The following is a 26,402-nucleotide window of genomic DNA, read 5'->3' as shown; positions in this document are numbered from 1 at the left end:
CCTGGGCGCCCCCTACCTCGTGGGCCCCCTGGTGGCTCTCCGACGCCCATCTTCTCCCATATGAAGTCTTTCGATGAGAAAAAAATAGCAGAGAACCTTTCGGGACGAGACTCCGCCGCCACGAGGCGGAACCTTGGCGGAACCAATCTAGGGCTCCGGCAGAGCTGTTCTGCCGGGGACACTTCCCTCCGGGAGGGGGAAATCATCACCATCGTCATCACCAACGCTCCTCTCATCGGGAGAGGGCAATCTCCATCAACATCTTCACCAGCACCATCTCATCTCCAAACCCTAGTTCATCTCTTGTATCCAATTCTTGTCTCCAAGTCCGGGATTGGTGCTAGTAGGTTGCTAGTAGTGTTGATTACTCCTTGTAGTTGATGCTAGTTGGTTTATTTGGTGGAAGATCATATGTTCAGATCCTTTATGCACAATATTACCCCTCTGATTATGAACATGAATATGCTTTGTGAGTAGTTACGTTTGTTCCTGAGGACAAGGGAGAAGTCTTGCTATTAGTAGTCATGTGAATTTGGTATTCGTTCGATATTTTGATAAGATGTATGTTGTCTAACCTCTAGTGGTGTTATGTGAACGTCGACTACATAACACTTCACCATTATTTGGGCCTAGAGGAAGGCATTGGGAAGTAATAAGTAGATGATGGGTTGCTAGAGTGACAGAAGCTTAAACCCTAGTTTATGCGTTGCTTCGTAAGGGGCTGATTTGGATCCATATGTTTCATGCTATGGTTAGGTTTACCTTAATACTTTTGTTGTAGTTGCGGATGCTTGCAATAGAGGTTAATCATAAGTGGGATGCTTGTCCAAGTAAGGGCAGTACCCAAGCACCGGTCCACCCACATATCAAATTATCAAAGTACCGAACGCGAATCATATGAGCGTGATGAAAACTAGCTTGACGATATTCCCATGTGTCCTCGGGAGCGCTTTTCCTATTATAAGAGTTTGTCCAGGCTTGTCCTTTGCTACAAAAAGGATTGGGCCACCTTGCTGCACTTTATTTACTTTTGTTACTTGTTGCTCGTTACCATTTATCTTATCACAAAACTATCTGTTACCACTTATTTCAGTACTTGCAGAGAATACCTTGCTGAAAACCGCTTATCATTTCCTTCTGCTCCTCGTTGGGTTCGACACTCTTACTTATCGAAAGGACTACGATAGATCCCCTATACTTGTGGGTCATCAGTGGTGGAGGGCAAAGAAGAGGGGGAGGGAGGGCATTAATGGAGGGGGTGGTGGTGGAGGGCAAAGAAGAGGGGGAGGGAGGGCATTAATGGAGGGGGTGGTGGTGGAGGGCAAAGAAGAGGGGAGGGAGGGCATTAATGGAGGGGGTGGTGGTGGAGGGCAAAGAAGAGGGGGGTGGTGGAGGGCAAAGAAGAGGGGGAGGGAGGGCTCTAATGGAGGGGTGTGGTGGAGGGGCAAAGAAGAGGGGGGTGGTGGAAGGGCAAAGAAGAGGGGAAGGGAGGGCTCTAATGGAGGGGTGGTGGAGGAGGAGCATTGGAACAAGCAAGGTGCAAGGAAAGAGGGAGAAAGGAAGGAGGGAGGAAGAATAAAGGGGAGGAAGGAGGGGAAAAGTGGTAGGTGGCTGGCGGGCATAGCAGTAGCGCGGGTCACCTATGCGCTACTGCTATGGCAGCTTGCAAAATATCTACGGCTGGTGGTGCACTACCTATAGCGCGGGCTAAAAAAACATGCTACTGGTAAAATGTTATAGATAGAAAAAATAGCAGTAGCGCGTTTATATCAACAGGCGCTATAGATCCAAAACTATCAGTAGCGCTGGTTGGGCGACAAGCGCTGCTAATATTTATTGATCAGATATTGTGGTGTGTTACACTTAGCAGTAGCGTGGGGTTAGATAACAAGCGCTGCTGCTAACTGATACCAGTAGCGCTCTTTCTAGCCAGCGCTGGTACTAACTACTAGTAGCGTGGGGTCAGAAACAAACGCTACTGGTAAACTTCTATCTATAAGCATTTTCCTAGTAGTGGCAAGGTATGACTCGGTCATCCGTTTACTCTTCGGTCATGGAAATAATCTTTGCTTTCGTGATTAGTTCATGACTTTTTACCGTTCGCTATAGTGGTGGTTCGAACAATGCAACTGCCGAGTTCGTGAACTTTTTGGACACCAACACCGTTGACATCGATGAGGCCCCATTCGCCGCATTTGAGTACAATGAAACGGAGGGCGGTGTGGATGATCATGGAGGTGAAGAAAAATTGGAGGAGATCGATGAGTTGGTGTATGAGCAATCACAAGCAAAGAGTGAAAAAATCCAAAGATCAAAGAACTACACGATCTTGGAAGACCAAATCTTGATCAAGCATGGAGTGCGGTCTCTTGACGCATGCACGGGTACTTCTCAAACCGCCAAGAGGTATTAGCAAAGGATCGAAGATCAATACTTCCGCATGATGGCAAAGTATCCCAATACGACACCACGCACCTTTCGGTCTCTCCAAGGGCGTTGGGACGTGATCAAGCCCATTTGCAGCCGTTGGGCAGCTTGCTTGGAGCAAGTACGCAATGCACCTCCAAGTGGAACCGTGGAGTCTGACTATGTGAGTTCATTTTACCTTTGTTCAAGTTGTGCGAATCACATTGCATCATTAAAAATGATTGCATCATATGAAACATTGCATTGTTCAAATTGTGTAGGACAAAATTGCCCAACATATGTACAAAGACATGGAGGCTTCGGAAGGCAAATTCTTTAAACTAGATCATTGTTGGGAGTTGCTCAAAAATTGTGAAAAGTGGGCGTTGATAGAGAAAGAGTCCCCACCGAAGAGAGGTTCACTTACAAACATGGATGAAGATGAGGATGATGATGGCCCAAGGAACTTGAACAAGCCCGATGGCGACAAGAAGACTAGGGAGAAGATCAAGAGAGAGCACGAAGCGGTGAGTTTGAGGGAGAAGATTGATGCCATGGTGCAACCAAATGAGATGATGCTTTTGAAGTCGTTGGAGATCAAGAAAGATTGGCCGAGAAGAAGGCGCGAGAGAAGCATGAGAAATGGGAGTTGCTCAAGAAAGAGGGGCTGCGCAAAGTGGCCATTGAGGAGAGAAGAGTACGTGCTGCTGAGAACAAAGCCACATCCATGTTGCTCGTGGAAGAGAACAAGATCATGTCAATGAATCACAATGACATGGACGACCTCACCAAAGAATGGCAATGATATGGCAAGAAGAGAAATCTTGAAGAGGAGAATGGTTGTGTCGGTCAGTGCGTGTTACAGTGCGGGAGGTGGATTCGGTGGGTGGTTTGGAGCCAATGTCGCCGATGCGTTCAGTGCACCAGCCGATGATTTCGCTGCCGGCGTTGGCACAAGCGCCGGAGGTGGATTCGGTGGCTCCGATGATCTCCATGGACTCGATGGCGCGGAGTGAAGATCGACCAAGATGATGCCGGACGTGGTCGTCGCTTTTGCAAGTCCTTTTGCGTTTGTCCTATCAAAACTATGCTTTATTTCGCGCGCGAATATGTTTTAGCGTTTGAATTTGAACTCATTTGTCCGAATTTGAACTCATTTTAGCTTATCGGGGTTTTTGATTTGCGGGTCGGCGCGGCACTGCCCGAGCAGACCCCGCGTAGCCGACCCGTAAAAACGCATATTCGGTGAATATGCCTTTTTACGGGCCTGTTTTGCGGGGTTTGAGTCTATCCTCGGTCACGCCGGCCTGCATACACCCTTTTCCACGAACTGTAAAACACATATGCAGGTTCGCATTTTGCGGGGTCTGCTAGAGATGCTGTAAATCAACCACCAAATACAACCAAAACAACGGGATTCAAGCACCTAAATCGATCGCCAATATCCTGCAGATTTGAAGCCACAAATGGAACATAATCAAGGGGAACAGGAGCCACTACATCTATGACGAGGAGAAGCAGCAAAATACCTACACAACAAAGACGGGAAACCACAACAAAAGGAACAGAATCCCGCAACGACAGCCGCAGAAATTCTCAAGCTGGAGCGGAGAAGAGCTCGCTGTCCCGCTCCGCATGCTCTCTGGCTCCTCTCTCTCTCTCTCTCTAGAATAGTCCCGTGAAATGGAATGGGAAAAGACAATCTGGGTGGACAAGAAATTAAAAAAAAAAAACACAATGGGCGAACATAAACGGGCTGGCCCGATAACAAAACAGACGGCCGGCGAGAGAACAAGTTCTTCCCAGTGCTACCAGATGAACACGCACCGCTCAGACAGGGGCTGCTCTGCAACAACGGATGGCTCCACATTCCACAACATACATTCTTTTATAGAACTTTCAACTGTCGAACCTAATTAAGTGCTAATTCGTGACGCAGAGGGTGATGATCGATCTAAGGTGGCTACATGTAGGAGAAGGAGAGGGTCAGCTCGAGGGATATCTTGTGCTTCGGCTCCGCCTCCGGCTCAAGCAGCGCCTGGTGGATGTCCCCCGCTGTTGCCTCCGTCGCCCCGCTGTGTGAGGACGGCTGCAGATGGTCGGAGCTGCCGCTTGCGCCGACGCCCGGGGAACGCTGCAGAACACAAAACTCGTTGAGGAACGCTGTGAGTGTAACCAAAACCAACATGGTATATTCGGGGCAAGAAGTCTGTCGATACCTCGGGGCAGCGCGTGACGTTGCCTTCGTCGTCGACGACGTAGCCCGCCTCGGCGCAGAGCGCCCGGAGCACGTCGTTCTGGTCGGCGTGCTTGGGCAGCGCGTACCCGGCGTTGGCGCGCAGGCCGGCGTAGATCCTGGTGGCCACCTGCCGCCGCCGCCGCTCCCGCTGCCGGTTGTTCTCCCGCTCCCGCGGCGTCGGGTGCCGAAGCGACGTCTTCACCGCCCCGCCCCGCGCCTGCCGCCGCACCGTCCACGGGCCCCGCGTCGACCGGATGCAGCCCCTCCTCCCCGCCACCTCCATCGCGGCCTCGGCCTCCTCCCTCCCGGCTCCGGCCACCTCCATTGGCGCCATGATGGACTTGGCCACTCCTTCCATTGCCTCGTACTCGCTACCTAGCTCGATCGGTCGATCCTTCTAGCTCCCACTCTACTCTGCACACACATAGTGTACTGGTATTTATAGGGGAGCCTGAGGCTTGTTGCGACCTGGTTGTATCTATTTTGGACTAATTTGCCCCTGTGCATGCCCGGACACAGTAATTTACTTGCTGCATGCTACGGGATTGGGTGGGCGCTTCGGTCTCCTTTTCTCTTCCCCAGGCGCAGGAGCGTTGCAGGCTTGGGCGAGGGAATATAAGGTGAGTACGCAGCTACACACATACACACTTAATCTGAGTGAGAGAGTGTGTGTGACAGTGTGAGGGAATAAGGTGGTTGGCGCCTGGAGGCAGCACGTAACATCTGTGTGGCGTTGGGTGGTACGCTACACACCTGCATGCATGCTAGGGGTTAAATCAAGGAGGAATCAAGATGCCGGCATGAAGCAGCCATTGGGGATTGGGCCCAGTACTTCCAGGAGCATGAAGCCAATTGGAAGTGAGTAGCACTCTGATAAAAATGATTGATTGGAAGTACGTCGTACACTGAGATGAAAACGATTGATTGGGGAATCATTCTCCTATCTATACTACTCCCTCCGGTCCTTTTTACTCTGCACATTGAATTTGCCGAAAGTCAAACTTTGCTAAGTTTGACCAAATTTATATTAGAAATTATTAACATCTATAATATCTAATAAATATAATAAGAAAATATATTCCAAGATGAATCTAATGATATTGGTGTTGTTATGTGAATGTCTATAATTTTTTATATAAACTTGGTCAAAGTTAAATGAGATTGACTTTGAACAAACTTAATATGCAGAGTAAAAAGGGCCGGAGGGAGGGAGTACTTTTCATTGGCTTCATGCCCACATTTGGATCCTCTCCCAGCTTTTGCTTTCGGGCTACCCACTTTGCATGCTAGCTACATGCATGCATATGCAGGTCTAGACTCAACTAGTGTGTACTTGGCCTATCTAGCCTGATGGGTGGGTGGTTGCTGGAGGAACATGCAGTGCATGTATGCTGCGCGGTGCGCATGTAGTACTGCAATGCAAGTGTGCATGCTACTATAATAGTATATCAGATAAGCAGCTTAATCAATTGTTGATATACAAGAAATTCAGGTTTAAGTTTGTACGTAGTCATGCATGCATGCATGAGATACACATGATGCCAGGGTCAGATATTTATCATGCTTAGTAGTACAACAGTACCCCTCGGATTAGTTGGGTGGTCAAAAGGGGAGAGGAACCACCCAATCTTGATGTGTGCCTCGTGGGTCATGACTTGTGTGCACACAGAATCTCACAGTTTTTCATGCATGCATGCACGGTACGTTTTGGTCATGGTTCAGGTGTGCCGGCCACACCCACACTCATACTGCACATGTCTGCATGAGAGTGCACGATGACCAAAGAGGATTTAACCACACACCATTAACGCCCGTATCCTACAAGTAGAAAGCAGGATTAAGCTGAAATATCTTGTCCGAAAATACTCTCTCTGTCTCAAAATGTAATATCATTTTTTACACTAATAGGATTTACTGAAATTTAGTTAAAGTCGGCATGACGTTGATTAATTTGCTGCATGCAGCAAGAGAGATGCCACTGCTGCCTCCAAATAAAAAAAGATGCCACTGCGTATGGAATTTAACCGCGCGGCGCGCGGGTAAAGTGGCACGTATGGTAGGCGGAATAGCAGAAGGACCGAGGTAAAAGGAAGTCACTGCTCCGTGCTTTCGCAGCTTCAGAAGCATTTTTCGGGATGATGCAACTTTAAGCTGATCTCTCTTGTTTTCCATCTTATCTACTGCTATCTTCGAGTGTTACGCAAATATACAGCATATTTACTAGCACGCCATATTTTTTGTCACATTGCTGTCACATGCGTTGTGCTTGTAAGGTTTCACAGAGTACGTGAGTGGTAAGTTCAGTTTCACTGTGTGCGTTAATTCGGTCGCAAAATCACAGCTCAAATTCGCGGATGAACGCACCGCCGTCGGACAGGCCAAGGAAGCATCAGGTGCCAACGAACAGGCCGAGACAAAAACATCAAGTTCGCAAGATCTCCGACGCTTTTTCCATCCGTGGCAAAAAGCGAGAGGTTGTAAAGCCAAAAGGCATAAAGGCTCGAGCACACTCGGACCATCTTGTCTGTCAGTCAGTCAGTCAGTCAGAGTGAGGCATATACATCCATCTCGACGTCCACATTCCAGGCGCATGTCCTGCTTGTAAGATGTTCCCCGGAATCGGGCAGGAACTAGTTTCGATTATCCGGCGATAGTATCTCTGACACTGGGACGACAAGGTGGACGGGACATCCCGCAAAGCCGCTGAAACGCCAGTGGGCTACCCGCGTATCTCTGGCGGCTCAAGCGGACGCGCCGCTTCTGTCCAGCGGACTGACGACCCGCAAACCTCGTTTCCTCTTCTCCGAGGAGAAATGTCGCATCCCTCTCCTGATGGGAAAGGTTCCCACGGCAGCGACGCCAACGCCAACGTGATGCTCTTCTCGCGAGAATCCAACTCACACCCACGAAGGTCACCCAGAGGAACTGGCTGCATGCATGCCTGCGTCTACGAGTGAAAAGCCCGATCGACCTAATTCCGTTTTGTGCCAGGCTAAGCCTTCCAAGAAAAACGGCATGAAACAAGAAACCAAACAGTTGCTTGTTTGTAATCCTGGCGAGTTTACTGAATGGGTGTCATGTCTCAGAATGTTGATGATTCTCTTCTCTCGATGTACACTGAATCTTGTGTCTTGTGTATTTCTGAACCTTGTGTCTTACTGAATGAGAAGAAATCAAGCAAAACGTTGAGTTTACTGAATCTTGTGCCATTTTGTGCACTGGCTAGTGATCATCGGCTGAACATAGACTGCAGTAGTTTGTGTCTTTCTGTAACTGAAAAGTAGACAAGCCTCATCGGCTGCACTAAGAGCATCTACAGCCGGACTTGACAAATCCAACTCCTCAAACATCCGCGGACACGTCATCGATCACACCTTAAATAATTCATTCTACAACCGGATATCTTAAATTAGAAGTCTCAAATCCATACTATTACATGCAATGGTAAACCTATTCTAACCAAAGCTCGTCCGGCTCCATCGTGGCCATGTCCGGCGGCCAGCTGCGCTCCCCAGAGTGTCAGTCCGGTCGCCTGCAAGGTAGAGTAGGGCATGAGACATGAGCTGGCTCACGGGACTCAAGGAGCCGCCATTTTCCATGCCCTACTCTTCCTCATCGGAGCCCGGAATACGGACGGTGCCAGTGGACGTCAGATCAATGATGGGTCCATACTGAGACAAGCAGACGACATCCACCACGACGCGGTTGCGGTGCCCAGGCTGGTGCACTATATGGGGTGCCGGAGAATGTGACTCCGCCTTGCCAACGTCCATCCCGCGCCCGCTACATCACACGGCGGGCATGCTGCGCCATATTTGCGTCGGACGACAGCCATGTTTGTTCCATCGCCTCGGCGCGCCAACAAAAGGGTTGCGCATCCGCCGCCGTGTTTGGACGCCAGACACACCGCACCGCCTCCGGTGAGGCAGTGATGGCACACCTAGCGCCGGATCCATGCGCCATTTGGATGGACACAATGAATTCCCGACGGAATGAGTCCGAGCGCTGTCGTCGGGCGGCTCCTCCCGGGGGCGGCGGAGTGCAAGCCGGACGACCATCTCCTCTTCTGGGTTGCGCGGGATGAGCTCGATCTGCAGTGTAAGACTCTGATTCGTTGCCCGCCATGCCGGGAAAACCGCGATACCCAGCCAGCCGCACCGGCGCTACTCCTACCCGAGAACGGTAGTCCCGGTTCATTCTCTCTTTTGCAGTCCTCGGCCGTCCATCCATCGCTGTCACTTCGGGAAAACCTGAGCTCACGAGCAAAAGGGCGCCGGTGGCTGGCGAGTGATGATGATTGTGCCGGCGGCTGATGCCTGCGTGATGAACTCACGAGCAAAAGGAAGCGCGCCGGGGACTGCAAATGGGATCATGAACGATGACGCTAACGTCGCCCTATGCGCCGCAGCAGGTGCGGTGTGTCGCCGGAGCAACGATAAAAACCTACGGACGGAACTTGCCGACTTAGAACCCCACAAGTGAAATCAAAGGAGGCACACGGCGAAATTCAGGGTAAGAGATTATGAAGAGAAATGACCCTCAGGCATCGCTAAAAAAACAAGAGCCTCAGGCGGAGCCAGGATTTAAAATGTGTCCTCGGTAAAGATCACTCCAGGACGACGCACTGCATGTGCGTCACTTACCGTAACCTTAAAGTTTTTTTAGATTCGTTTTTTTTTAAAACGGTTTATGTCTTGAGCGTGCGTCTAAATCATGAACCATTTTCACCCTTAGATTTCTCGCCTGGAGATCTTTAAAACTAGAGCTCATGTTAATAGGTTTCGACAAACTTTTCCAAAAATAAACGAAAAACAGATAATTGAAAAAACATGAAATTTGAAACAAAAAAAAATCCAGCAACACAAATAAAACACAACCGAAAAAATACTATAACCCAGAAGCACAACTGTATTTTTCCTTTTTGGGAAGCACATTTGCGCTTCTCGCGGAAGCACAGACTATGATTTTCCCTTTTCCGGAGAAGCATGGTTGTCAGCTATGCTTCTCGTAAAAACATAGGTTATGTCTCTAATGAAAATATAGGTTGTGCTTCCAGAACCACCGTGCTTCTTGTGAAAACATATTTTGCTTCTTGTGAAAACATAGGATGTACTTTCAGAACAGTTGTGCTCCTTGCAGAAGCATGGGTTGTGCTTCTCATGAAAAAATACTGCTTACCAAAAAAAACAGCCAAAACCAAATTAAAACCAAGCAAAAACCAAAAGGCTGAAAAAAACTATCTAAAAATAGAAAAACATGTTGATAAACAATATCACGAGGGCACGCTCCCTGGCCACAAAAGTGACCTTTATGTGAGTTCTTAGAGGTACCCATTAATTAGTTGCTCCCTTATATCTCACTTGCCGTGAGGGGGAGCGTCGGCTTGCCACAAGAGACGCACTATTGGGTTGGCCCGTAGCACACCCCTTCGTTCATTAGTTAGTTGTCTTCTTTTTATGTTTTTATTGTATTTTGAAATTATATATGTACAATTTCAAATACTGTATTATTTAAAAAAAATACATTCACTGTATATATAAAAAATATTCATGCATTTTAAAAAATTGTTATCAAATTTTTGAAAAAATGTTCATACCTTATAAAAATGTGTTCATGTCATTTAAAAAATAGCAGAAGTTTCAAAAATATCTTCATGACATTTTATATAAAATAATCATACAATGTAAAAATGTCCCATTAATTTATCAAAAATGTTTTGTATCATTCGGAAAAAAGTGTTTGGCACTTAAAACACTAACAAACATGGAAAGCCCATAAGTGAAAATCATAGGAAGCCCACAGTGCAATTTATTGTGAGAAATTGTGAAGAGAAGGGAAACTCCTAATGGATGTTCGGGAGGGATTTTCCTATTTGACACATTATGCGACGAGCAACTAACTGAGGAGTGCTTGGGAGCTTCCCGAAGGGTCATTTGGGATGGGCTGAGGCTGCGTCACTTGGCGTGCTCTCAGCCGCCGCCACATATCATGCTCTGGGCACTTCCTTCGGATAATGTTTTATTTATTTACTTATTTTGCACACGTTTTTGGCTTTTTAGATGTTTTTTCTGGTTTTCTGGCATTTCGGTTTTTCACTCGTCTTTCTTAACTTTTCGACCAAATTTTATTTTTGAAAAAAACTTTTATCCGAAAAACGTGTTTTTTTGCTTTTGCGAGAGGCATGGTTTTGCTTCAATGAGAGGCACGGCCGTGCCTCTCGAAAACGGAAAAAACACGTATTTTTTCCGCGAGAGGCACGGCCGTGCCTCTCGGAAAAGGGAAAAACACCTTTTCTTTTTTCCTTTCGCGAGAGGCACGGTTTTGCTTCCGTGAGAGGTACGGATTTTCATCCGGGTTTTTTTTGTGAAAAAACAAGTTCATCAAAATCTTTTCACATGTGATCTAGTCTTGAAGATCTTGGCACAAGAAATTTAACAGTAAAAACGGTTCGAAATTTGGACGAACGGTTTAAGAGATAAAACATTTTGAATAAATGGATATATATATAAAAAAAGGAAAACTCTCATGTTGCAACAAGTGGGCCACATACAGCACGCCACTTATCGCAACATGAAGAGGTGAAAATGATCTTTTAAAAAAATACTTCTCAAGTTGTGATTTCGCATTATGCGTCAAGTAGTCCTTTTCCTTAGGGACTATCGCATACAGCCGATCAAGCTAGTAATCGAAGTAGGCCTGTCCATTTTACATAGCTAACGAGTACATCGAATTATGTGGGAGCATAGCTGGCTTACCTGAGAGTCTCGAAGCTATTGCTAGCAATGAGGCAATGGCGTTGACAAAGGATCTGCATTGCCGAAAGATTGTAGTGGCCACGGACTGTCAAGGTACAATGAACAACCTGAGGGGAGAGACTTTGGGAGCGGCAAAGACAATCATTTTCGAGGTGAAGAAGAGGATGCAGGAATTTGTCTCGGCCGAGATTCTGCATGAGAAGCGAGACTTTAATGTTGAGGCTCATTCTTTAGCTAAAGCGCCCACTTCTTTAAACTTTGGTAGGCATGTGTTGGTTGACTGAGAAGCTAAATATCATTTCTATCCCGGATAACATTTTGATTTTTGAGTTAATTAAAGTGTAATGCAACCATTAAAAACTGCTTTTGGGAACCTTTTGGAAGGTTCCAGCCCTGGTTCCTAACTAGGGCTGGAAAAAAAGCTCGAAGCTCGCGAGCTAAACGAGTAGCTCCTGACTCGGCTCGAATCGATTCGAACTCGAAGAATAACAAGTGCAGCCAAGCTTTAGTTTAAGATCATTTATAGACCAAGTTAAACGAGCCAATCTCAAGAGTACTCGTGTAACTCGTTAGGCTCGATACAATAGATCAACCACTTGCAATCCAAAGAAAGATCGTCCACTAAACAGCCCACGTCCCAGGCGCACAACCCAAGGCCCAGCCGTTGAAGGCCTAGACTACTAGGACACTCGTGCGTTACAAGGAAATTACAATTGTTTAGTGATATATATGTTCAATATATACATAATCATTTTTATCATATTTGCGGGTTTTATGTTCATATCTTTAACGAGCTTAACAAGCTAAACGAGTCAGCTCGCGAGTTATACGAGTCGAGCCAATCTTGGGTTTGAGCTCGTTATAGTAACGAGTCGAGTCGAGCTAGCTCGTTAACGAAACGAGCTCTAGCGAGTCGAGCCGAGCTGGCTCGACTCGGCTCGAATTCCAGCCCTATTCCTAACTGTTTGGAAACCTTCTAGAAGGTTCTTGAACCAATTTCTTTACCGGTTTATTGGTTTCTTATGGTTTTTCTTTTTCTTTTTCCTTCTTATTTCTCTCTTTTTTTTCTGTCTCCTTTTCTGTTTTTGTTAAACAATTATGCAACGTTTCAAAGAATATTTGGGGTACCAAAAAAAATTTCCATTTAGAAAATAGTTTGCAAATTCCAAAAAAATGTTTGTATTTTCAAAAAAAATTTCAGGAGTTAAAAAAATCAAGTTTTTTATTTTATTTTGAAATTTCAAAACAAAATGTTCCTGTTTTCAAATGTTTTTTGGGAGTTTCAAACCCATTTGAAAATTTGTTTACAAATTTTAAAAACATTATATTTTTCAAAATTTTGTTCGGGGGTTGAAAAGATGTTCCTGATTTTACAGAAAAATGAGTTCCAAAATTGTTAGCATTTTTGAATGTTTTTTTGAATTTTAGAAAATGTTTGCATTTCCAATAATTATTCATGATTTCCAAAAAAAATGTTTTTTGAAAATCTTGATTTTTTTAAAAAATAAAAATTCAAAAATTGTTCATGTTTAATAAGACATTCATGTCTTAAAATAATTGTGTTATAGTATGTCTTGGGACCGCTAGTTTTTCTGGAGAACTACACTATCCATGTTCATGGGCTAGGCCAGTCAGAGATCTGCAGTGCGTGCAGCCGACAAACTACTGAAGAGAGCGGCAGATAGGACTCCGAGAGCAACTAATGAACGAGTACTCCTTTGGGAGCCCCGCAAGGGTCATTTTGGGTGGGCTTGGAGTGCGCCACTTGGTGTGCTCTCAGCCACCGTCACGTGTCGCGCTCTGGACTCTCTCTTCAGTTTTTTTTATTTTTCTGTATGTTTTATCGGCTTTTAGATGACTTTTTTGGCTTTTCAGTTTCCACCCAGGTTTTCTTAGGTTTTGGATTTAAAAATTGGAAAAAAATTGCGCAAAAAAGGTTTTTTGTACGAGAGGCGCAGATTTGCTTATGCGAGAGGCATGACCGTGCCTCTCTCAAAAGAAAAATACTGTATTTTCTCACTTTCACGAGAGGTACGGATTTACTTCTCATGGAGACATGAATTTGCTTCCACGAGAGGCACAACCATGCCTCCTGGAAAAGAAAAGAAAAACACATTTTCTTTGTTTCTTCCGTGAGAGGTATGGGTTTACTTCTCGTGGAGGCATGGATTTGCTTCCGCGAGAGGCACAGTCGTGCCTCTCGGAAAAAGATGCGTTATCTTTTTTTCCTTCCCCAAAAGGCACAAATTTAGTTCTCGTAGAGGTATGGATTTACCTCCACAAGAGGCACAATCATGCCTCTCACAAAAGAGAAAAACACGTTTTTCCTTCTTCCATGAGAGTCATGGATTTGCTTCTGCGAGAGGCACGGCCATGCCTCTCAGAAAAGGAAAAATGTGTTTTATTGTCTTCTATTCCATGAGAGAAACGGATTTACTTCTCGTGGAGGCACGGATTTACTTCTGCGAGAAGCACAACTGTGCCTCTAAAAAACATGTTTCTTTCCTTTTGCGAGACGCACGGATTTACTTCTCGCGGAGGCATGAATTTGCTTCCGCGAGAGGCAGAGTCGTGCCTCTTCGAAAGTTAAAAAAATGTGCTCACGGTTCGGTTTTGTCTTCCGGGTTTTTTGTGAAAAATAGTTCGTCGAAATCTGTATACATGGGATCTAGTTTTGAAGATTTTGACACATGGAATCTAACGGTGAAAACGGTTCGATATTTGAGCACACCATTTTAAGAGATAAAACGTTTTAAATAAACGAATCTAAAAAAAAGGGGGAAAGTCCACAGGTTGAGACAGGTGGCGCACTGCGTGCGCGTCATTTGTCACAACCTAAGGTGATGAGAGTGATCTTTTCAAAGGGTACTCCTTAATAGTGATTTCGAGGACTTCCCCGCACGGGAGCACTCACTGTTTGGGATTTGTGGGCATTTTTTTAGAAGAGGGGTAATTCTACGGCAGGGCTATTTCTCGCCTACAAGGAGAGAGATGGTAACCTCACCATGGCTTGAGGCTAGTGGGCTGGCCCATACAGGAGTTGCCTTTGACGTGAGGTTTTTTTCTTTTGTGTCTTTTTCTTACCGCTTTTCACCTTTTTGTTAGGGTGTCTTCTGTTCTTCTTCTTTTTTACTTTACTTTTCTGTCTTTCTTTCTTCATTTCAGAAGTTTTATTTTGTTTTATCTATTTGTATTTTTCATTTTTTTTACAAATGTCTACTTTTTGAAACACATCTTGTATATTTTCTTATACATGCGTACCATTTTTTGATACATGTTAAATAATTTTTAAAATATATATTTACATTTTTTTCAAATACATGTTTTTGAAAAAAATACATGTTAAGAAAACTTCAAATACACATTGAATATTTTTAATGGTATGAAATATATTGTTAAATTTCATAAATATCTTTTATCACCATATACACATTTTTCTAAATGTCACGAACATATTCTTGAAAGACGTATTTTTTTTTCAAAATCACAAAAAAAAATTAGCATGGGCCATTCCGTCCTTATCGCCCACCCCAAACACGGCAAGTTGACATTAAACTCAATGGTTTCTTAGTTGGTTTTGCTTGTTTTTCAATTGTTTTAGTCGGCTTTCATCGACTGTGGTTGTTGTTCTCGTGCGCTGGTCCTCTACGCCTAATCACGATGACTTCTCAATTGTTTACTACAACAAGGTTTGCCCGGCTTCGGTGATAGAGGGGCGATGAAGGCGGCGTGCCTTCGGCTTGCTCTAGTGTTTGTAATCATCGCTAGCTGGTCTACAGACCTGGTGTAATTTTTTACTTTTGGTGTTCTTTGCACTACCTTGATAGTTGATGAATAGATCGTAAGTTTTTTCCGCAAAAGAAAGCATTTCACCTAAAACTCAACCGTTGCTAATTAGTTATGTTAATTTCGCATGCATTATTTAGTGATGTGCATTGTAGTTCTATTTCCTAATCTAGCTAGGTCTCTGTTGTTTTTCCATGATTCTTCCAACTAGATTGATTCATGATCCATGTCCATGGCCATGCATGGGTGAAACTCATATTTACATTCTCTAAGGGAAGTATAATACTTATATGTAGAGTAAAAAGGACCGGAGGAAGTAGAAGGTTTAAAGACCACTTACGTGGCTCATTTTCCTATGTGAAAGAGTGAGACATGAAAAAAAAGGAAGTGGGCTTTCCTGCAAGAGTCTGCCTCTACACGTGGTCCAAAATATATACAATAATTGTGAAGAAAGAGATAGAGATCATGTGAAAAAGTCCTAGTATAATAGTCAAACTCACTACATGAGTAACTATAAGTGATGGCTCTAGATGACACGGCAACAATATATAGCCATCATTCCCAAGAAAGGGAGAGCCCTTATTGCTTTAGAATGTGAGGCTTATGTGGAATAAGCTTGTCGACGGATGGGATGAGAGGGTCCATGAAATGCATGTGCCCATGTTGCATTTTCCCATGTCACATATATGGGCTCTTCTGGATTACATGTCGCACCCAACCTAGATATGGAATAGTTCATATCTCGAAGACATCAGCAACGTGGATGTTGAAAACAGGTGTCCCTTGAAAAAAGTCCTCCCCCCAGTTATGCTTCCCCTCTTAGCTCAGGATGTGATGGGGACATCCTACTAAAGTTACAACCGAGCCCTAGTGACCACGCCATCTCAAATTCCAGAAACCTAAGGACCCTGCATTGAGCTCGCCCACATCAACTCAAAATATTGGCTACTTTCTTTTCTAGAAAATCTCCAAGTACTTGTGAGAAGTTGTCAAGGTCGAATATATTTGTCTTACTCGACAACGGCGTATCGGATAATTGGGGCACGCACTAGAGTGTGATTAAGCATGTAGGTGGCAACAAGCAGAAGAGGAGCAAAGTCGAAGTTGCAAGTGGAGATTATATGACTTTAAAGTCATTGTATGACACATGACGACACAGAAGAGACATACAAGATGACACTATAACTTCGTCCATAGCCATCTATAAATTCTGGGCCGCATCATATTTGTGCCAGACTCATGTTTTGGGAATAAAAGACTACGTGTAGTTTTGAGATTCATATTTTGAGAGGAGGTCAACTAATGGTTGGATTCGAACCCCCTCCTTGGGTTGTCTAATTCTCTCTTTGTGCTTTGTCCTTCTTGAAAAAACCTTATGGCATAAAAATAGGATTTTGTGTTTTGTTTAATTGAGTTTTAGCATTTGTCGTGGCCACGAGCTCGGCGGTGCGAGAACGAGCACATAGCGCCGCTCGGGTGGAGCAAAGGATGAAGGTGTAGGGCACCATTGGTCGCTCCATCGCCTGACTGGGGAGAGCGCGGACTGCGACAGGCTGCTATGGCCAGCGTGGGGCTGTAACCGCCTGATGACCCACAAGTATATGGGGTCTATTATAGTCCTTTGGATAAGTAAGAGTGTCGAACCCAACGAGGAGCAGAAGGAAATGATAAGCAGTTTTCAGTAAGGTATTCTCTGCAAGCACTGAAATTATCGGTAACAGATAGTTTTGTGATGAGGTAATTCGTAACAGGTAACAAGTAACAAAAGTAAACAAGGTGCAGCAAGGTGGCCCAATCCTTTTTTTAGCAAAGGACAAGCCTGGACAAACTCTTATATAAAGGAAAACGCTCCCGAGGACACATGGGAATTATCGTCAAGCTAGTTTTCATCATGCTCATATGATTCACGTTCGTTACTTTGATAATTTGATATGTGGGTGGACCGGTGCTTGGGTATTGCCCTTCCTTGGACAAGCATCCCACTTATGATTAACCCCTCTCGCAAGCATCCGCAACTACGAAAGAATAATTAAGGTAAACCTAACCATAGCATGAAACATATGGATCCAAATCAGCCCCTTACGAAGCAACGTATAAACTAGGGTTTAAGCTTCTGTCACTCTAGCAACCCATCATCTACTTATTACTTCCCAATGCCTTCCCCTAGGCCCAAACAATGGTGAAGTGTCATGTAGTCGACGTTCACATAACACCACTAGAGGAAAGACCACATACATCTCATCAAAATATCGAACGAATACCAAATTCACATGACTACTTATAACAAGACTTCTCCAATATCCTCAGGAACAAACATAACTACTCACAAATCATATTCATGTTCATAATCAGAGGGGTATTAATGTGCATAAAGGATATGAACATATGATCTTCCACCGAATAAACCAACTAGCATCAACTACAAGGAGTAATCAACACTACTAGCAACCCAAAGGTACCAATATGAGGTTTTGAGACAAAGATCGGATACAAGAGATGAACTAGGGTTTGAGAGGAGATGGTGCTGGTGAAGATTTTGATGGAGGTTGACCCCCTCCCGATGAGAGGATCGATGGTGATGACGATGGTGACGATTTCCCCCTCCCGGAGGGATGTTTCCCCTGCAGAACAGCTCCGTCGGAGCCCTAGATTGCTTCCGCCAAGGTTCCGCCTCGAGACGGCGGCGCTTCATCCCGAAAGCTTCCTCTGATTTTTTCCAGGGTAAAAGACACCTTATACCAGAAGATGGGCATCGGGGGGCTTCCAGGTGGCCCACGAGGCAGGGGGGCGCGCCCAGGGGGTAGGGCGCGCCCCCCACCCTCGTGGCTAGGGTGCCCCTTCGGTTGATTCTTTTGCCAATATTTTTTATTAATTCCAAAAAGTGCCTCCGTGAAGTTTTAGGACTTTTGGAGTTGTGCATAATAGGTCTCTAATATTTGCTCCTTTGCCAACCCAGAATTCCAGCTGTCGGCATTCTCCTTCTTCATGTAAACCTTGTAAAATAAAAGAGAAAAGGCATAAGTATTGTGACATAATGTGTTGGCACAACCCATAATGCAATAAATATCGATATAAAAGCATGATGCAAAATGGACATATCAACTCTCCCAAGATTAGACCTCACTTGTCCTCAAGCGGAAGCCGATATCGAAAAATATGTCCACATGTTTAGAGATAGAGGTGTCGATAAAATAAAATACGGACATGAGGGCATCATGATCATTATTAGAATAACAACATATATATATTGTCATATGATTTCTTATGCTGAAGTAACAATCTATTCACAATGTAAAGTATGAATCAGAAACTTCATTGGAAACTAACAAACTATGATCTCAGTCATTGAAGCAATTGCAATTTATCATAACATCGGAAAGAGTCAATATAAAGCTTTTCAGCAAGTCCACATACTCAACTATCATTTAGTCTTTCACAATTGCCAACACTCACGCAATACTTATGGGTATGAAGTTTTAATCGGACATAGAGAAAGATAGGGGCTTATAGTTTTGCCTCCCAACATTTTACCTCAAGGGTAACATCAACAATAATGCTTTATGAAAACCCAAATCCAATTGGATATATATATATATATATATATATATATATATATATATCAGGATCTTTCCAACACATAGTGCTTGCCAAAGGATAAAGTGTAAAAAGGAAAGGTGAAGATCACCATGACTCTTGTATAAGATATAAGACAAAAATAAAAGATAGGCCCTTCGCAGAGGGAAGCAGAGGTTGTCATGTGCTTTTATGGTTGGATGCACAAAATCTTAATGCAAAAGAACGTCACTTTATATTGCCACTTATGATAGGGACCTTTATTATACAGTCCGTCGCTTTTATTTCTTCCATATCACAAGCTCGTAGAAAGCTTATTTTCTCCACACTAATAGATCATACATATTTATAGAGCAATTTTTATTGCTTGCAACAATGACAACTTACTTGAAGGATCTTACTCAATCCATAGGTAGATATGGTGGACTCTCATGGCAAAACTGGGTTTAAGGATATTTGGTAGCACAAGTAGTATCTCTACTTGGTGCAAAGAATTTGGCTAGCATGAGGGGGAAAGGCAAGCTCAACATGTTGGATGATCCATGACAATATAATTTATTTCGGATATAAGAAAACATAACCCAGTATGTTGTCTTCCTTGTCCAACAAAAACTTTTTAACATGTCATATTTTAGTGAGTGATCACAATCATAAAAGATGTCCAAGATAGTATATTTATATGTGAAAACCCCTCTTTCTTTATTACTTCCTATTAATTGACCAAAACTATGTTTGTCAACTCTCAACAACTTTTATTCCTCATACTCTTTATATGTGAAGTCATTACTCTCCATAAGACCAATATGATCTCCTTATTTCTTTTTATTCTTTTTTTTCTTTTTTTCCCTCAAGATCATAGCAAGATAACCAAACCCTCGACTCAATACTAATCTTTATTATATATAGCTCACAGACTCGATTACATAGATAAGGATCAACACAAAAACTCAAAGCTAGATCATACTAAAACTTTTATTCTACTAGATCAAGATATAACCAAAAGGATCGAACTAAGAAAAACAATAAAGATAGGAGTGTGATGGTGATACGATACCGAGGCACCTCCCCCAAGCTTGGCAGTTGCCAAGGGGAGTGCCCATACCATGAACTCAAGTTTCTTTTGTTGGGGATGGCGATGATGGAGTTGTTGATGATGTAGGTTTGTCATCCATTTTCGAAGGCATAGGATCACCATCATAGAAAGATGATCAAGTCTCCGGGATCCTCAAATCTGCAGCCAAACTCATCCTCTTGAATCTATATTCATACTCACAGTTTTGGTTTTGCATGCCATAGATCTGGGCTTGGAGGTGCTCGATTTTCTCGTGAAGCTTGAAGATGTTCTCCCCAATGTTTTTGGCATCCAGCTTGTGGTTGTTGGTGAACTCCGCGATCATCATGTGGTTAGCGTTGAGTCCGCGTTCCACCATCCTCTGGCACTTGTGTAGGACCTTGAAGTATGTCTAGAGGGGGGGGGGGTGATTAGACTACTTGACCAATTAAAAACTTAACCTTTTCCCAATTTTAGAGTTTGGCAGATTTTAGCTATCTTAGGACAAGTCAAGCAATCATCACGCAATTCAAGCAAGCATGCAAAGAGTATATAGGCAGCGGAAATTAAAGATGCAACTTGCAAGAAGGTAAAGGGAAGGGTTTGGAGGATTCAAACGCAATTGGAGACACGGATGTTTTTGGCGTGGTTCCGATAGGTGGTGCTATCGTACATCCACGTTGATGGAGACTTCAACCCATGAAGGGTAAAGGTTGCGTGAGTTCATGGAGGGCTCCACCCACGAAGGGTCCACAAAGAAGCAACCTTGTCTATCCCACCATGGCCGTCGCCCACGAAGGACTTGCCTCACTAGCGGTAGATCTTCACGAAGTAGGCGATCTCCTTGCCCTTACAAACTCCTTGGTTCAACTCCACAATCTTGTCGGAGGCTCCCAAGTGACACCTAGCCAATCTAGGAGACACCACTCTCCAAGAAGTAACAAATGGTGCGTTGATGATGAACTCCTTGCTCTTGTGCTTCAAATGATAGTCTCCCCAACACTCAACTCTCTCTCATAGGATTTGGATCTGGTGGAAAGAAGATTTGAGTGGAAAGCAACTTGGGGAAGGCTAGAGATCAAGATTCATATGGTAGGAATGGAATATCTTGGCCTCAACACATGAGTAGGTGGTTCTCTCTCAGAAATGGTAAGTTGGAAGTGTAGGTTTGTTCTGATGGCTCTCTCCACGAATGAAGAGGAGGTGGAGGGGTATATATAGCCTCCACACAAAATCTAACCGTTACACACAATTTACCAAACTCAGTGGGACCGATTCAACAGACTCGGTCAGACCGATTTAGCAAACCTGGTGACCGTAGGATTTTCGGTGGGACTGACATGCAACTCAGTAAGACCGATTTGGTTAGGTTTAGGGCATAATGTAATCTCGGTAAGACCGATTACACAAACTCGGTGAGACCGATTTTGGTAATAAGCTTTCCAGAGAGTTGGTCAGGTAAACTTGGTGGGACCGATTTGCTCTTTTCGGTGAGACCGAAATGTTACAAAAGGGAAACAGAGAATTTACATTGCAATCTCGGTGGGACCGATCGCTCACTTCGGTTAGACCGAAATGTTACGAAGCGAAACAGAGAGATTACAATCCCATCTCAGTGAGACCGAGATCCCTATCGGTAGAACCGATTTGCCTAGGGTTTGTGGCAGTGGCTATGACATTCAAACTCGGTGGCGCCGGATAGAAAGAATCGGTGTGACCGATTTTGGCTTTAGGTTTAGGTCATTTGTGGATGTGAGAAAGTAGATGAGGGTTTTGGAGCATATTACTAAGCACATGAAGCAAGAGGCTCATTAAGCAACACCTCATCCCTCCTTGATAGTATTGGCTTTTCCTATAGACTCAATGTGATCTTGGATCACTAAAATATAAAATGAAGAGTCTTGAGCTTTTGAGCTTGAGCCAATCCTTTGTCATTAGTATTCTTGAGGGATCCACTTTCATCATCCATGCCATGCCATTCATTGAGCTTTCCTGAAATAATAGTCTTGGAATAGCATTAGCTCAATGAGCTATATGTTGTTATGAATTACCAAAACCACCTAGGGATAGTTGCACTTTCAATCTCCCCCTTTTTGGTAATTGATGACAACATATAGATCAAAGCTTCGACAAAAGATAATAAGATCTAACAACATCATCGCTTTGAGAAGTATGTGATAAGCAAGAGCTCCCCCTAAATTTGTGCATAGTTTAAGATTTGCTTTGGACTGCAAATGCACAAGGAATTAGGCTCATGGGCTACTCTTCCATGTCACATACATCTTGGTGGAGCGCTCAAAATGATAAAGATTGAATACATGCACTCATCACCAAGCAAAGTGAATGATCACATAGGATAGATAAGATAATATCATCAAACATGCATAAGTGTAGCTTATGATCAAACACATGATCATCAATGTCTCACAGCATAGTATCTCAAGCAATCAAAAGCAAATAAGTTTAACCACCAAATCAAAGCAAGAGAGAAAAAACAACACACTCTCTCTCTCGAAGCCTATGATCTATACATTTTTCTCCCCCTTTGGCAACAAGTTACCAAAAAGTTCATAGAAAATGCATAGTGCTAGATCGACTCTCAGGCTTGATCTTCAGGTGGTGGTTTCCGGATAACTCCAAGGACAAAGGCTTCAGTTGAAGTAGATGGAGCTGGAGTTGATGCTGGAGCTGGTTGCACTGGAGCTGTAGGAGCTATAGCTGGTGCAGATGATGTGGCTCTGGTGTCTGTCACAGGCACTGTAGCTGACCTCTGAGCTCTAGGCACTCTGGCAAATACATTAGTGGTAGTCTTGCCCTGCCTCTCCTGCATGTCATCCTGTAGCTGTGTGACGCCCCCGATTCAATCGTACACTAATCATGCATGCAAATGTGTACGATCAAGATCAGGGACCCACGGGAAGATATCACAACACAACTCTAATGCATAAATAAGTCTTACAAGCATCATAATACAAGCCAGGGGCCTCGAGGGCTCGAATACAAGTGCTCGATCATAGACGAGTCAGTGGAAGCAACAATATCTGAGTACATACATAAGTTAAACAAGTTTGCCTTAAGAAGGCTAGCACAAACTGGGATACAGATCGAAAGAGGCGCAGGGCCTCCTGGCTGGGATCCTCCTAAACTACTCCATGGTCGTTGTCAGCGGCCTGCACGTAGTAGTAGGCACCTCCTGTGTAGTAGGAGTCATCGTCGACGGTGACGTCTGGCTCCTGGGCTCCAGCATCTGGTAGCGACAACCGGGTAGAATAGAAAGGGGGAAAAGAGGGAGAGAAGCAACCATGAGTACTCATCAAAAGTACTCGCAAGCAAGGATCTACACTACATATGCATGGGTATATGTGTAAAGTGGCAATATCGATGGACTGAACTGCAGAATGCCAGAATAAGAGGGGGATAGCTAGTCCTATTGAAGACTACGCTTCTGGCAGCCTCCGTCTTGCAGCATGTAGAAGAGAGTAGACTGAAGTCCTCCGAGTAGCATCGCATAGCATAATCCTACCCGGCAATCCTCTCCTCGTCGCCCTGTTAGAGAGCGATCACCGGGTTGTATCTGGCACTTGGAAGGGTGTGTTTTATTAAGTATCCGGTTCTAGTTGTCATAAGGTCAAGGTACAACTCCAAGTCGTCCTGTTACCGAAGATCACGGCTATTCGAATAGATTAACTTCCCTGCAGGGGTGCACCACATTTCCCAACACGCTCGATCCCATTTGGCCGGACACACTTTCCTGGGTCATGCCCGGCCTCGGAAGATCAACACGTCGCAGCCCCACCTAGGCACAACAGAGAGGTTAGCACGCCGGTCTAAATCCTATGCGCGCAGGGGTCTGGGCCCATCGCCCATTGCACACCTGCACGTTGCGTACGCGGCCGAAAGCAGAACTAGCCCCCTTAATACAAGAGCAGGCTTACATTCCAATCCGGCGCGCGCCGCTCAGTTGCTAACATCACGAAGGCTTCGGCTGATACCACGACGCCGAGTGCCCATAACTGTTCCCGCATAGTTGGTTAGTGTATAGGCCAGTAGCCATACTCAGATCAAATACCAAGATCTCGTTAAGCGTGTTAAGTATCCGCGAACGCCGAACAGGGCCAGGCCCACCTGTCTCCTAGGTGGTCTCAACCTGCCCTGTCGCTCCGCCACAAAGTAACAGTCGGGGGCCGTCGGGAACCTAGGCCCACCTCTACCGGGATGGAGCCACCTGTCCTTCCAGCCCCCACATCGGAATCACTTGCGGGTACTCAACGAGCTGACCCGACTTTTGTCACCATCTGTATAGTATGTATGTATGTATGTATGTATGTATGTATGTATAGTATATACCCGTGATCACCTCCCGAGTGATCACAGCCCGATGGTATAGCATGGGAGACTGACAAGAATGGAGGGCCACTAATGGTAAACTAGCATCCTATACTAAGCATTTGGCATTGCAGGTAAGGTATCAGTAGATGTAGCAACAATGACAGGCTATGCAACAGAATAGGATTAATTGAAACAGTAACATGCTACACTACTCTAATGCAAGCAGTAGAGGGTAGAATAGGCGATATCTGGTGATCAAAGGGGGGGCTTGCCTGGTTGCTCTGGCAAGGAGGGGTCGTCCACTCCGTAGTCGAACTGGGGGGTCGTCGGCAGTCTCGGGGTTTACCAGAAAGAAGTAACAGAGGGGGAACACAATAAATAACTGAGCAATCAAAGTATCACAAAGCGTAGCATGGTAATACGTGATGCTAGAGGTGACCTAACGCAGTAGGAGGTGATACCGGTGAAGGGGGGAACATCCGGGGAAGTATCCCCGGTGTTTCACGTTTTCAGACAGATGAACCGGAGGGGGAAAGTTGCGTGTTCGCTATGCTAGGGATGTGGGGTGGACAAACGGGTTGCGTATCCGGATTCATCTCGTCGTTTTGAGCAACTTTCATGTACAAAGTATTTTCATCCGGGTTACGGATTATTTTATATTAATTTTTAAAGATTTAATTCCTTTTTAGAATTTATTTAATTATTTAATTCTAACATTATCCAGAATATTGCACGCTGACGTCAGCATGACATCAGCAGTCAACAGAGGCATTGACTGGTCAACTGACGTGTGGGTCCCCGCTGTCATTGACTAACTAAACAGAATTAATTAGTTTTAACTAGTGATTAGGTTAATCTAAACAGTATTAATTAACTTAATTAATTAATTAATTAACATTTATATTTCTTCTTATTATTAATTATTATTATTTTACTCTTTTAAAAAACGTTCTAAGGGGCGTGGGCCCCATTCGTCATAGACACAGAGGGCCCTAGCGGGTTAGCGGGCAGGGGCGTGCGGGTGGCTGGCGTCGCCCGTGCTGAGGCCGAGCCCAACCGGGGGGGGCAAGGTAAGGCCGCGGCCGGAGCGGGACTGAGCGGGCGTGGCCGGCGTGGCCGACGACCGGCGACTGCGTATGGCAGCGGCGAAGGGAGGGAGTGGAGCGGGGGCCAGCGCCTCGGAGGCGGGTGCAGATGGTCGCGGTGGCCAACGGGGTGGCCGCAGGCGGTCCTGAGCAGAGGGGGCGAGTGAATGGAGCCCCAGGGGCGCCGGGCCCGGGTGGCGCCGCGGGGCAGCAGCAAGTCGGCGGGGAGCGGCTGGGGTGAGCGGGCTCGTGGCCGACGAGGGCTCGCGAGGCGCCGCGCGGGGTGCAGGCGCCGCTTTGGCGCGACGGGACTGCAACGCGGCCCGTGTGGGCACGAGCGGCCGCAGCAGCAAAGGGGAGGGCGGTGGCTAGAGCCAGCAGGCTAGGGAAGGCCCCCGGGATGCGGGGCTGCACGTCTCGGCGCGGCAAGGGACGCGGCCAAGGGCGGGAACGTGACAACGAGCGTCGGTGACAATGGCGAACGAGCTAGGGGCGGGGAGGCCGGAGCACGGGGCGAGGGAGAGAGAGGAGGGGCTCAGAGGCCGTGGCCTCACCGGAGTCGTAGGGTCTAGGCAGTGGTGGTCGAGGGGGGTGACGGGGACGGCGTCGGCGGAGCGGGTGCAGGCCGGTGGGGAAGGGCGCCGGTGAGGTAGAGGAGGCAGGCCGGCAAGATGGCGCGGGCTCCGGGCGGCGGCGTCCTGGCGCGGGGCGCCAAGGTCGTCGCGGCGATGGGCGATGGGATCGGGGGTTTGCCCCGATCCAGATCCAATCAAGGGAGTGGGGGGGAAGAGTGGGTGAGTGGGGCGACTAGGTAGACGGCTAGGGTTTCGGGGGGGGGGGGGGGGGTTAAGGAGAGGAAGTGGGCCGGCTAGGCCTTTGCCCAGTTGGGCCGGTGCCCCGGGGGGCTTTCTCTCATCATCTTTTCTGTTTGTTTTCTGTTTTGTAGTTTCTTTTCCTTTTATTTGTCTTCTTTTCTGTTTTAAATCATTTTAAATTATCTAGGCATTTTATAAAAATGTGTTTGCTTTATTATAATTACCCAGGCATTTAACTGCACACCCCGAACATTTTACTTTAATATTTTGAAAACCTTGTCGTTTGACATTAATTTGAATTTGAATTTGAAACGTTTTCGAACCAACTCGAGATTAACTACAGTGACCGAGGTGACATGCCAC

At 45.5% G+C, this 26,402-nt stretch overlaps 1 protein-coding gene across 1 annotated transcript; it reads right to left on the bottom strand.

The window, feature by feature from the left end:
* Positions 1-4,114: 4,114 nt before the first annotated feature.
* On the bottom strand, positions 4,115-5,037 carry LOC123065047 (BES1/BZR1 homolog protein 2). Its single transcript, XM_044488420.1, has 2 exons — positions 4,626-5,037; positions 4,115-4,540 (listed from the first exon to the last, which is right to left on the bottom strand). The coding sequence occupies exons 1-2, from the start codon at positions 5,001-5,003 to the stop codon at positions 4,370-4,372; spliced, it is 549 nt and encodes a 182-aa protein (XP_044344355.1). The 5' UTR covers positions 5,004-5,037; the 3' UTR covers positions 4,115-4,369.
* Between the last annotated feature and the right edge of the window lie 21,365 nt (positions 5,038-26,402).

This window comes from Triticum aestivum, chromosome 3B (genome assembly GCF_018294505.1).
Source record: "Triticum aestivum cultivar Chinese Spring chromosome 3B, IWGSC CS RefSeq v2.1, whole genome shotgun sequence".
In the NCBI taxonomy this organism is placed as follows: Eukaryota; Viridiplantae; Streptophyta; class Magnoliopsida; order Poales; family Poaceae; genus Triticum; species Triticum aestivum.
This window is presented reverse-complemented; position numbering and strand designations above follow the sequence as displayed.